This window comes from Miscanthus floridulus, chromosome 17 (assembly GCF_019320115.1).
Source record: "Miscanthus floridulus cultivar M001 chromosome 17, ASM1932011v1, whole genome shotgun sequence".
NCBI classification, from domain to species: Eukaryota; Viridiplantae; Streptophyta; class Magnoliopsida; order Poales; family Poaceae; genus Miscanthus; species Miscanthus floridulus.
In genome coordinates this window covers 11,602,832-11,615,703 of record NC_089596.1, presented here as the reverse complement: position 1 = coordinate 11,615,703, position 12,872 = coordinate 11,602,832, and the positions used below count along the sequence as shown (strand labels likewise).

General features: G+C 47.2%; 2 protein-coding genes and 1 long non-coding RNA gene across 5 annotated transcripts; 1 reads left to right on the top strand and 2 right to left on the bottom strand.

Moving 5' to 3' along the window:
- Positions 1–444: 444 nt before the first annotated feature.
- LOC136517268 (uncharacterized) lies at positions 445–4,606 on the bottom strand. The gene is made up of 2 exons (XR_010774249.1): positions 4,277–4,606; positions 445–615 (listed from the first exon to the last, which is right to left on the bottom strand). It is a non-coding gene; the product is annotated as an uncharacterized lncRNA (long non-coding RNA).
- Positions 902–2,277, top strand: LOC136519096 (probable membrane-associated kinase regulator 3). Its single transcript, XM_066512756.1, has one exon. It carries the CDS (start codon positions 1,097–1,099, stop codon positions 2,042–2,044), a length of 948 nt encoding a protein of 315 aa, XP_066368853.1. The 5' UTR covers positions 902–1,096; the 3' UTR covers positions 2,045–2,277.
- Positions 4,607–4,773: 167 nt separating the features above from the next.
- Positions 4,774–8,231, bottom strand: LOC136518875 (uncharacterized). 3 transcript variants are annotated; one of them, XR_010774638.1, is made up of 6 exons: positions 8,035–8,231; positions 7,837–7,916; positions 7,007–7,136; positions 6,642–6,739; positions 6,441–6,563; positions 4,774–5,019 (listed from the first exon to the last, which is right to left on the bottom strand). XR_010774638.1 is itself a non-coding variant. In XM_066512561.1 (6 exons), exons 1-5 carry the CDS (start codon positions 8,162–8,164, stop codon positions 6,525–6,527), a joined length of 477 nt encoding a protein of 158 aa, XP_066368658.1. In that variant the 5' UTR covers positions 8,165–8,231; the 3' UTR covers positions 4,774–5,019; positions 6,493–6,524. The 3 variants fall into 3 exon arrangements, 2 of the variants coding, with proteins under 2 accessions (XP_066368658.1, XP_066368657.1); XM_066512561.1 differs by having other exon boundaries at positions 6,493–6,563; XM_066512560.1 differs by lacking the exon at positions 4,774–5,019 and having other exon boundaries at positions 6,285–6,563.
- Positions 8,232–12,872: the final 4,641 nt, after the last annotated feature.

The window sequence follows — 12,872 nt, the reverse complement described above, 5'->3', positions numbered from 1 at the left end:
ACGGCCCAGATTGCCAGGCACGACGCCTGGAGGGGCACGACACGGGAGGCACGGCGTGCCGTGTCGGCCTGTCCACCTGCGGGCCGTGCTTGGTCTGGGCCCGTGCCGGGCTGGGCCGGCCCGTTGCACATATATATAGCGCGCTCATCAGAAGCGTGTCGTCTGTACAGTTAAACTTTTCTTCTTAATTACAATTATACGCAAATCTTCTACGTATTCGAGAAAAAAATTCCATCCGCTACAAGGAAAATCAGTATGAGGATTGACAGATAATGCATAGCAAAGAAGATGCTATATTTTAGGTAGCTGAAAATTCAGTCAACAATCTTACGTACTCACTCCATTCTAAATTATAAGTCAAATTTCAAACTATAAGTCACTTTCACTTATAATTTAGAACGGATGGAGTAACTAACTAGTACTATTAAAAAACAACTTACGAAAAATATAATTCATATTTTTTTATATTTATTTTTCATAACCAAACAATGACAAGATTACAAGTTGTATGAACAACGACAACAAAAAATATAGAAGAAGTGGCATAATAAGAGGCAGCTGGGGTTGTGCCACATAACCAGCCTTTGCCTCCTAACAGCAACACAGGACACACACCTGCATCAATATGACACAAGAAAAGGTGAGGAGGGGCCAATTGTTGCCAAACCAAAACTCAAAACTAATCACAACGCCAACCAAACTAAAGAAGCCAAGCGAAAGCTGAGATGATCCTGACCGATTCATCATCATCACATCCACTTCAATTTCTATCATCACAGTACACTACAGTCACTTGTCTGCCACTTTTTTTTTAAAAAAAAAACTTGCTCGCATTTGCATTTGCCAAACCAAACAAGCAGTGTGCCATATATCCATCCATTTGTTTTCGTCCTCTGCCCAACAAAACCAAACTGTGAAACGCACACTACTGCAGTGCACCGCCCAAAACCCTATAAACAATCTCCCATCTCTCTGGCTCACCTAGCAGCCTTCCCCTGTCTTCTTCCTTCCGAAATTCCAATCCTCTCTCCCTCCCTCCGACTCCGAGTCCCGTCCCAAAGCTCGGAGCTCCAAAGCTGGCACTGGCATCGCGGCAATGGCGAGGCCACCCACAATGGTGATCCAGGACGACTACATCGACATGGACCTGACCCCGTCGGCCACGCCAGTGCCGCCGCCATCCTCGCCCCGCTTCGAGTTCCAGAGCGCCGGCGCTGGCGGCGCCGGCGACGCCAGGCACAGGGAGGCGGCGTTCGCGTCCCCGGCGGACGAGCTGTTCTACAAGGGCAACCTGCTGCCGCTCCACCTGCCGCCGCGGCTGCAGCTCGTGCAGAGGCTCCTCCAGGACCAGGAGTCGGATGCCGCGGCGGCGGCGGCGGCAGAGGGCGGGGACTCCGACGCCGATGCTGCCGGCAGCAAGGCGTGCACCGCCAAGAAGCCGTCTTGGGCCAAGAAGCTCAAGGTGGTGAAGCGGTGGGCGTCGAGGGAGTACATCCGGTCGCTGTTCCTGGCCAGGCCGCCGTTGCCGAGCGACGGTGGTGCCAGCGCCAGTGCCAATGGGCACGGCATCGGGAGCGTCAGCGCGAGGGGGAGCGTCCGTGAGCAGGAGGAGGCGTGCCAGTGCCACCACCGCAAGTCCTTCTCCGGCATCATCCGGCGGGTGCGCCTCGTGGCGACCAACAACAAGGCGCCCGGGACCTCGCCGCTGTGCTCCTCCTCCTCGTCCTCCTCGTCGTCCACGCCGTCGTGCGGCAACGCTAACGGCTTCTTCTTCCGGACGCTGGCGGCGGCGGGGACAGCGACGCCGGCGCTGAAGCGGAGCAGCAGCGCCGGGTCGTCCGAGGAGGGCGCCATCCAGGGCGCCATCGCGCACTGCAAGCGCTCCCAGCTGCTGCAGCCCGGGATGGTGGTCTCGTCTTCGGCGGCGGCGCGGAGGAGCGTCAGCGACGTCATGTTCTACTCGGTCACCAACACGCCTAGAGCGTCCTCCGTGGCCGCCGGCGAGGTGGCTCAGGAGAGGAGGCAGGAGATGTGCAGGGGCTGATGATGATGGCTCATGCCATGCCGCCATGGATCAATCAAAGCAACATTCTTTTGTTTCATTTTTGGTTTCTTTTGCTTGTGAAGATGATGAGCAGTGTGCTGTGGACTGCTCCTGTGATGATGAGGACGCAATGTGCTGTGATTGTTTCCCCTCTTCCCTTGATTCTTTGTCATCTTCTCCGAGCCAAGGATTTTGGCACTTGAGCTGTTCATTCATCTTGGCTATTCATTGACATTCTTTATTTCTTTTCCCCAGCTGCAGCTCATTCTCTGTTGCATTCTTCTCCATCTCCATCTCCATCTCAAAGGCTCTGCTGCTGGTGGTGCTAGTGCTCACTGACTCACTCCATTGTTGGGGGAGGTAGGGTAGGGTAGGGTAGGGTAGGGTAGGGTAGGGTAGGGCAGGGCAGCACAGCACGGCACAGAGTTTGAGTAAATGGTGCAAGGGTGGCACTGACTTGGTGGCAGATTTGATTCCGCTCCCAAAGTACACGCAGCTTGACCATACTCCTCTGTACAAATCAGTCTAGTCAATGGGATCCAGTGCTTGCACCTACCCTCTGTACTCACTCCGTAGATATACGTAGAAGAACACTCCAGTCCAGTACAGACAAGTCTCCAGCTTACTGTAACCAAGAGCTTAAGCAAAAGCAGAGCTCTCTGCATCTACCTCGCCGCTCCCTTGGCTTCGAAACAAAGCTTAGCTTTGGAACAGTCGTCTCTTCTGCTCCATGGAAATGCTTGGTCTTTTGCCAACATGAAGCTTTTAAGGAAGAACCCTTGGCGAGCAAGATTACGACGGTCCCATCGCATGGATCATCCAAATGATGCCTCTGCGAACAGATCAGCAAAAGAAAAGCAGTGTTAGGAATGCAGTTCTGGTATAGTGGCATCTGTATTTTCCCCTCTCTTGTTTTCTTTGTGAAAGAGCCAAACCATTTGAATGTTCGTGCTCCTTTTCAGATTTATTTACCAGTGCTTGTGAGCTGAAGATGCATGCGCCTTTTTGTATTTGTGGGGGTGCCTGCCTGAACTGGAACAGCTACAAACCGAGTAGAGCAGCATTGGGCACTGAAAAGCCGAGCGCCTTTGAGCTGAATGATCCCCAGCTCTCAGCTCTCCTCACCCCCACCATGGCTTGTCCTGTGATCTGATAGAGATGTGTCATGCAATCCAACAAGCACAAGAGGCCCAGGCCATCAGCACGGGCAGGCAGACGAGACACAGAGAGAGAGAGAGAGCTTTGCAGACCACAATACAAACTCCAGTCCAGAGATTCCTTCACCGTCCATCCCTCTGTGAGACTGTGACTGTGAGTGAGTGGCTGGCTGCTGTTAGCCACAGGCTTTGAGCACACCATCAGCAGCAGAAGCAGATGGATGGAAATGGAATAGAGCAAACCATTTGCCTGCAGCAAGGTTACAAACCAAAGAATCTTCTCAGAGGGGAGGAGCAAAAGGCAAGCGAGTTGGGCTGGCTGGCCCTGTTAAAATGGCCAGCCACTGAGAAAAGGTTTCACCTTTCTGTTTCTGATGTTCAGGAGGAGGGAGAAGAAAGGAAAGGCGAAGGAAGGAAGGAGAGAGATTTGCAATCACAACAAACTGGAAAAAGGGAGCAAAAGCCTGGGTGTACTGGCAGCGCCACTTTGGTCTGTGTGCATACGTGCTTAGCGAATAAGGTCATCATCGTTTAGAATCATTGTCGTCTACTGGACTGGACATGCATGAACAAGTTCGACTACCCCAGCTCCAAATGATGAAGGGCAAAGTTCAGAAATACAGTCTTCCTAGACCCAAGGGCAATGGGGGCAGGGGTTTGTTCAAGATGGTTGCAAGACACAGCCATTAAGTTGGCAGATGGAGCAGAAGAGCATTGGGTTTGCTGCTAAACCGTTTGCATCTGCTATGGTATGGCTATGGCTGCAGCGGCAGGCTCCAGGAAGAGCAGCAGATGGTTTGACTGGCAGGTCAAAGATGGGAGTATAAAAATGCATATATAGTAACACTGTAATAGATCAGGCATCACTGAACAAATCGACCAAGGTATGGTACTGTACTGTATTTTATTTCTTTGCAAAGATACAACAGCATGGCAGCAGGATAGGTATCACTGCTTCATGCCACATAGCAAAATGTTATTATATTATATTATAGAGACGAAAAAAAAAACTGAGTACTAGTATGAGTTTTTTTTACCACTGAAAGACAACAGATCTGACAAAAAAGATTCGTACCTGGAGTCTGGAGGCAGGAGGCACCAACGTCATGGCTTGTTTGATTCCTGGATCCAAACCGGCAAACATAAGAATATTTGATAAAATTTTGTGAGGAGGTGCCTCCAAAACACAACAGTAGGCTGGGTTTATCTCTGGTGAGACATGCCAAATCACTGCTTGGCCACTTTCTGAACTTGCAATGACAGCGGGAACAGTGTTGGTTCCTACCGGAAACATTTGCCGGTTCTTCAACCAAGGCACCAACAATTCCTTCCAGACTAGGCTAGTCACGTGCAGGTTTTCACATTGTAAAGCTGGATGGTTGATTGAACTCAAAACTACTCTGAATTTTCAAGCTGGCACATCCAGAAAATAGTCCTCCTTAAATACCCATCATGAAAGAATCTGGGATCCATGCTATAATTGTGTTGCATTTGTCTAGTGTTCAAAGAGAAATACAGTACAAGTAAAGAATCATATGTATCTGTCTGCAACCTGACTGTAGTGGGGTAAAGTCATCTACTGAATCAATCTACTGACATAGGAAACCAGAAACCCAAATGAGGATAGCATTTAGCACACCTTTTGCTCTTCAGTGTGTGTTTGTTCATGGGGAATTAGGCGACATGCATAACAGGACAAGCAAGCCTCGGTAGAGAACTAAATACAACAGCCAAAGTTGAGCTAGATCAAACATGGAAGGGGCCCATATGTAGGTTGCAACGCCAGGTATGCTGGACTACTTTTCTCAGCACGACTCCCTAGTTTGTCAAAAAAAAAAAAAATCAAATAAGAACACCATCATGTATACCAAACTATATATATTGCAGAATAAGCTGGCTAAGGAAAACAGCAGGGGATTTATTTTATTAGCTAATCTGATGGGACATATAATAGAATAAGAGATTGTGTGATCTTCCAGTGTCTCCTTTACAGTTAGAATTTAGAAACCTACAAATACTATACAACAAACTGTCGTTGATAATGTATTCTCAGGTTCCAGTTCTCCATACTGAAAACAAACTCCGAAGTCAAGCTTTCACTGACTCCAATAGTCCAATATACAGCCTACCTAGTATATAATGTGAACGGGAGACCAATCTGCTTAACAATGTTCCCTCCTAATTTCCTAGAGCGATTAGATTACAGATCACTACTCTGAGCTTAAGTGTGAACACTGGTTAAGCCCTAGGTGGTCTGCACTTCTAACATTATGTTCTTAAAATTTATATTTCTCCAGTACGTAAATTCTGGACTAACTGCTCTTGACAGGATGAGACTTATGTCTGCTGAAGTAACCTGAGGTCCACTCCTGCTGCCAAATTCTGCATCATCTCCCTTGAAAGGGAACAACCGCTTCAAAGTGATTTGCATGATTGTATCTAGCCATTGATATTCATTACGTATGCATCTCTAAGTTTGTGCTAGGAGGCAAGCCTGAGTAATTGGGGCTGTCAAACATAGCATTCCATCAATCAAAGTAAACATCACATCCCCAGAGTAAAGCTATTTAACAAATAAATGTATACACCAATTTTTGTTCATTAAATTTCATATTGCATTAGAAAGCATCTCTATGTCAAACAGCTATAGTTATCATAAGGAACTCCTTAAGTTTTAAGGTATTTTTACAGGCTGTCAGTTTGTACTAAGCAGAGATACAATCAAACAGATGAAGAGGATGCTAGCTCGAGAAAATTATAAAAATCATAAAGAAGGACAAGTGGCACATACTATCAAAAGGCAACAATTTAAAGGGCAACACATGCACCATTTTCTTATTTACCAAATTCCATATTGAGCTATTCGGCTGATGGTTTCTGCGGCTAATAAGCCGGCTGATGCTGTTTTGTTGTGAGAGAAAAACACTGTACCATCAAGCGAATAGGGGACACTGGAACTGAAGTGATGGTAAGGACCTCTATAAGTACACTGGTGTTTGTACATGTTGTTAGTTGGTACACTTGGCAGTGCTACAGATGAACAGGATGATAGCTCATGTAAAATTTAAACCATCTTAAAAGGGGGATAATTGGCACATAACACCCAAAAGGAAGTAAACCTCTGTGAGGATTTATTTATTGTACAAGCAACTTGGTATAAGAAGCCAAACCACTTATACCTATTGTCAGTTAATACAGGTGACAAGAATGGTTGCTCAAGAGAACTAAAAATATCTTACAGGGACTCAGGGACAGTTTTCATATACTATTACTATTGAAGAGGAAACCAACTCTGCGATATCAATGAAGAGGTAGGAGCACAATCAACACTCATCACGAGCTTGAGTTAGCCTGATGACAATCTGCATAGATTGCAAAAAAATATAAGACAATAATCAAATGAAACAATCATTCTTGCACTGTGGATGCAATGTTGTTACCTTGGTTTTATCATTAACACCGATATAGTCGGATAGCTTCTGGTCCATGGCTAGCTCTTTCCCAGCCCACCAAATCTGTATTCTCTCATGCTTGTTGCCTGGGAATCGCATAGAAGAAAGAATTGATTGTAAGCAGAGGCCATTCCATGTCAAATGATCTTTTTATTTTTCAGCTTTGAAGCTGGAAACAGTTGATATCAAGGTTTATGCACTTGATGAAAGATTGAAATACAGGTGCAACAAAACTAGTAGAAAAAGAAAAGTGCAACCTATGTAGTGATAAATTGAACTTTCTCCTGGACTATTGCATATGGATGTTCATTTTGTTTGTCTTCTGAAAATTGCATCTATCTATGTTGTGCTACCTGATGATGATTCTTGCAGAGACAACGCCTCTGGAGGTTCTTGTAGAGCAGTAGCGCATTTCTTCTCAATGTTCCTGATATGTTCCCTTAGAGCACGAGGGGACAGGAATCTGTTACGCAGCACTTGTTCCTGTAAGAAAATTCAGAGTCCTGTCAAAATCTCATTCAGTGGATAGGCCCAGAATGTTCAGTACAAGTGCTAAATCAGATTGACATACATCCTGTGAACAAGTTCCAACTACTCGTACAGAGTAGTGTTTACTGTTTAACCGATGATGAACAGAATGAAATGTTACTTGTGCTTCCTTTTCCCAATCCAAAATAGTGATCATGTCATTCACTTTTCAATTTTCGCAAGCACAATAAAATGGAAGTGGTCTCGAGCGTGGTAGCACTCAACCGGTGAATGTGTGTGCATGGTACTCCAATCTGTAGAATTAGCACACGTTTTATTGTCGAGATCTAGCTAATTATAGAAACATAAGGGCCTGCTCCGTGCTTTGAGTGACACAGTAGATCAGTCTTATCATATACTAGTAGTAGCACACATTCTTTCTACTCAATCATACAAGATAAAATGTAATTTGAATGACAGAGTAGTAAATCAGATCGCTCGAGAATGACTCTCAGGGCCAGTGCAATGTACCAACACTGGTGAACAACCTAATACGTACAGTACTTGAACCCAAATCAACAAGCAGCAAGAGGTTGATAATGATAATGATAAACGAGATCAAGCGCAATTCGCATCTAATTCAAACTAAGCATAAGTTCTCGCGCAGCAGAAGCGTGCGAGAAAACAGTGAGGGAGTGGGGAAAACAATGCTGACCTTGGAAGCGTAGGCCTCGGCCTCGTCCAGCGCCCTCTCGAGCTCGCCCGTCGCAGCATCACCAGCACCCGCGCACCTCGCTGCGGATCGCAGAACCGGCCACGCCGCGTCAGTACGAGGACGACTCGACCGGCGTCCCCCCGCAACGGGAGCTTAAGACTAGGACGACGCACGGGGTCTCTGGGTAGAGTCTCTCACCTCGGAGGCGGCGGCAGAGGGAGAGGAGGGCGGCCGCGACGTCCGCGACGTCCCCGTCCTGCGCCGGAGCGGAGGAGGAGGAGGAGGAAGCGGAGGCGGGCGCCGCCGACTTCACGTGCAGCACGACCATCTCGCCCCGAACCGAAGGTTCCAGAAGCTTCGGCTCGCTCCTGAGGAGACGGAACGGAACGGAAACGGCCACCACACGCGGCGGCCGAATTTTTTACATTTTAGCCCTTTTTTTTAAAAAAAAATCATAAATAGACCCCTGACGAAAAGAATTTAGAAAATAGACCCTTACCTCGGCGCCAGCGTCCCTGGCGTCGAGCTCCTGACTCAGTAGATGACATGGCAGGGAGCTCGGCGCCACCTGACTCAGTAGATGACATGGCAGGGAGCTCGGTGCCAGTCACTCTGGCGCCGAGCTCGACGTCGAGCTCGACGCCGTAGATCTTATGTTAACTGCTTTCGGTTCTTAGAACAAAATTGGTTGTATTGTAGTTATGGTTCTCATTGATATTTATTTGTGATGTTTTGATTTATATTTGTTAAATTACATCCGTTTTGTTAGATGCAAGAAATGTTTCGGGAGGAGTTTTGGCGAAAACGGAGTCGTCCTCGAGAATTATACCCCAACGTGTCTAGTAAAGATGCCCCATCCCTTCTGACCTCCTTGTCTCTAACTGTGACTGTGGTTTCTCGACATATGTTTTTCAATAAAAAACATCCGGACACAGCAACACATTGCTTCTACATATGCAGTCATTTTAATGTAAGAAATTGTTTTCACTATCCTTTTTCTTTATTTGTGTAAGTATGCTACTAATATTTTGTTGGAATCTCGTTGTGTAGGACCATGAGAGGTGCTTTTTCTTTTAATGGATCGACGGTGCAGACAAGTTTGATCCTAGGTATCTCCTTTTCGACGATTGGTTTAGAGGGAGACATCCACGTGAGCACTTTAAGCGATGGATTTCACCCCTAACCCTCCACCAATAACGGCTAAGGAGAAGCACCTAGCCACAGTTAGATGACTCGAGGAACCTTCTCTGTGCGATTGTGGAGATCGAGCTGTGATAAACCCTGAGAATACGTTGGAGTTTGTGTGTCCAAACAAGCATGAAGTAAGTACAAAGTGTATGTGTTGAAATATTGAGCTATATGTGTGTGTTAGGCAGACGATCCGAGCCAGCGGTGGCACGGTCGACCGCTGCAGGTGGCGGGGTCGGCAGCGGCACGGTCGATGACAGCGGTGACGCGCAGCGGGCGTGGGTGAAAGCTCTAGTTTAGTTTTGGTGAATTGATGAAACCCTAAGTGCTAATCTAGTTTATCAAGTGATCATGAGATATGTAGCACATTTCAAATGATGAAGCAAATGAAGATCATGATAATGGTGATGTCATGGTGATGATCAAACGCTTAGACTTGAAAAGAAGAAAGAGAAAAATAAAATGCTTAAGGCAAAGATATAAATGGTAGGAGCTATTTTATTTTGGTGATCAAGACACTTAGTGAGTATGATCACATTTAGAATCGATAGTCATACTATTAAGAGAGGTGAAACTCGTATTAAAATGCGGTTATCAAAGTGCCACTAGATGCTCTAACTCATTGCATATGCATTTAGGATCTAGTGGAGTGCTAACACCCTTGAAAATGTTTGTGAAAATATGCTAATACATATGCACAAGTTGATACACTTGGTGGTTGGCACATTTGAGCAAGGGTTAAAAACTTCACCGATGGAGTGTCCACCCGTAGAGTGCGGATAGTTCGATGGTGCCACCGGCGCCCTAGACAGAAAAGATAGAGGTCACTGTAAGTGATCGGACGCTGGTCTCTGAAGGACCGGCACGTCTGGTCAGCAGCAGTAGAAAAAGCGCAGCGTCGGTCATCGACCGGACGCTGGCACTGAAATGACTAGATGCTGGCTGGCCGTGTCCAGTCACACTGACATGGTCGTGCACAGAGGAGTCACCGAGTGATCGGACGCTGGGTGTGTCTGATCGAGCATGACCGGACGCGTCCGGTCGAGAAAAGTCGTCTCTGGATGCTTACTGGAAACGACTGGACGCTAGGGTTCAGCGTTCGGTCACTTTTAGCTACAGCGTCCGATCGTCATATGATCGTTGAGATCAGGCGTTCAGTAATTGAAGAGAGGGACACGTGGCACGCATCGCGTGACCGGACGCTGAGGTCCAGCATCCGGTCAATATGACCAGAGCGTCCGGTCACCCCGTGTTGTGCCTAGTGAAGGGGTACATCGGCTATATTTCATGGGGGCTTCTATTTAAGCCCCATGGCCGGCTCAAGCTCACTCTCTTGGCCATTTGTATTGACATAGCAACCTTGTGAGCTTAGCCAAAGCCCTTCCACTCATCTCCATCATTGATTTATCATCTTTATGAGATTGGGAGAGAATCCAAGTGCATTGCTTGAGTGTTTGCATCTAGAGGCACTTGGTGTTCGTGCTTCGCTGCGTGATTCGCTTGTTACTCTTGGTAGTTGCCGCCACCTAGACAACTTGGAGCAGCGAGGATCGTCAAGTGGAGGTTGGTGATTATCTCCGGCTCTGATCGTGGTGATTGTGAGGGGTTCTTTACCTTTCCCCGGCAGAGAGCCAAAAGGTACTCTAGTGGATTGCTCGTGGCTTATGTGATCCTCATCTTGTGTTGGTTGTACGACACCCTATTGAGGGTTTGGCGTGTGATGCCAATAGCGCGTGAACCTCTAAGTGAGTGAATCGCCACAACGAGGAGTAGCTTGCCGGCAAGCAAGTGAACCTCGGTAAAAAATTATTGTGTTCATCATTTGATTCTGAGGTGATTGGTCTTCATTGTTATTTATTCTTGTGATTGATTGGCTCCTTCCTCGACACGGCGGTATAACCTTCTTACTCGCTCTCATTATATTACCGTAAACTAGTTGTCAAGCACTTTAGTGTAGCTAGTTGTGAGAGCTTGTTAGTTTGGTTAGTATGTCTCTTTAGTTAGCTTTTGAGAGCACACTAACTTAGTGTAGTGTCATAGCTATTGTGTGGATAGAAACTATATACACTAGAATTATGATAGGTTGCTTGCTATTTTAGTAGGTTAGTGCAATACTTGCTTCACCTCATAACTGTCTAACCGGTTTGTTAAGTGATGTTGTAGAAATTTTTAATAGGCTATTCACCCCCCCTCTAACCATTAGGACCTTTTAGCGGGATGTTCGGGGCTCCACGCGGCGAGTCCGGCTCGATGGGCGAGGGAGGCACGGCACCCGCGGCCGAGGCCGACGGTGGAGGGCGGCAAGGCGAGCGAGGGGACCAGGGCATGGGCAGAGGGGCGCTGGCCGTGGCGTGGTATGGGGGGGTGGCGTGGCCACGGGGCGCGGCGCTCCTGCACGCTGAGGCGCATCGGTCGTGGGGTGCGGGCCGTCCGTGGTGGCGCAGCGCTGGGCGGCCTCGGGGCAGCCGCGGTGGTGCTCGGCGGGCTCGAGGCACGGGCATGGGAGCAGGCGCGGCGGTGGCGCGGGCGAGGGTGGCTGATGGAGGCACGGGCGCGGGCGGCGGCGGCGGCGGCTCTGCTCTGCTAGGGCAAGAGAAGGAGAGGAAGAGAGGCGCGGGGCCCACAAGTAATAAAGGCTCGGCGCCAGTCACTCTGGCACCGAGCTCAGCGCCAAGATCTACGGCGCCGAGCTCAGCGCCAAGATCTAAGGCGCCGAGCTCGGTACTAGAGTGACTGGCACCGAGCTCCCTGCCATGTCATCTACCGAGCCTAGGAGCTCAGAGCTAGGGACGCTGGCGTCGAGATGTGTTAACTCGGCGACAGCATCAATGGCGCCAAGCTAAGGATTCATTTTCTGAATTCTTCCGCCATTGGTCTATTTGTGAGAAACTTTCAAAAAGGGCTAAAATGTAAAAAATTTGGACAGGGCGGCAGTCAGGGGTTCATCAATTTGTAGAAGCCGTTCGCGCTGATCTTGGCGGCACAAGGCCGATCCAACGGTCACTAGGCACCCCTGAGAGATCCAACGGTCACTAGGCACCCCTGAGAAAATGAAAGATCTCTAGCCTATATAAAAGCTTGTGTATAATGTGTTGTACAAGTTGATTGTAGAAGTCTTTGAAAAATCATCTCAAATCCGTATCTCCTCCCAGATATTTAAAAATATTCTTACATGAGCCATATTTAAAAATAAAATATTCTTACTAAAACTCCAATTGCAACAAAGCTACTAAACTTAATCATGATTAATTGTCCACACGAAACTCGATAAGGGTCCTCGATATGATTATACCTCAACTAAAAACCTAGTCGTTCGATAATTGAACCACTAATCATGTTAAATTGTCCAATAAGAGTATCCAGACAACTAGAATTGTGTGGATAGAAACTATATACACTAAAATTATGGTAGGTGGCTTGCTATTTTAGTAGGCTAGCGCAATACTTGCTTCGCCTCATAATTGTCTAACCAGTTTGTTAAGTGTTGTTGTAGAAATTTTTAGTAGGCTATTCATCTCCTCTAGCCATTAGGACCTTTCAAGTGGTATCAAAGCCGAGGTCACCGTGATTTGAGGCTTAACAACCTTTGGTGTAAAAATGGCTCAAATCAACATCACAAAGAAGCCACCATAATTTGATGGCTCCAACTATCCCTATTGGAAGGCTAAGATGACAACTTATATCAAGTCAATCAATAGGAAGGTTTGGAAGGTGGTAGAGACAAAGATTGAGATTGAAGATGAAGAGGCTCCCACCATCGTTGAAGAAATACTACTCCAAAATAATGACATTGCTCTTAATACCATCAATGATGCTTTGGATAAAAGAACATTTGAGCAAATCAAGAA

What these genes read in the sequence shown, in the direction of transcription:
- LOC136519096 (XM_066512756.1), top strand. Translation starts at nt 1,097, where the DNA reads ATGGCGAGGCCACCCACAATGGTGATCCAGGACGACTACATCGACATG.
- LOC136518875 (XM_066512561.1), bottom strand. Translation starts at nt 8,164, where the DNA reads ATGGTCGTGCTGCACGTGAAGTCGGCGGCGCCCGCCTCCGCTTCCTCC. An exon ending in CCTCTGCCGCCGCCTCCGAG is followed by an intron (nt 7,917 to 8,034) that starts GTGAGAGACTCT and finishes TGCGATCCGCAG; the next exon opens with CGAGGTGCGCGGGTGCTGGT. An exon ending in CCGAGGCCTACGCTTCCAAG is followed by an intron (nt 7,137 to 7,836) that starts GTCAGCATTGTT and finishes ATTTTCTTACAG; the next exon opens with GAACAAGTGCTGCGTAACAG.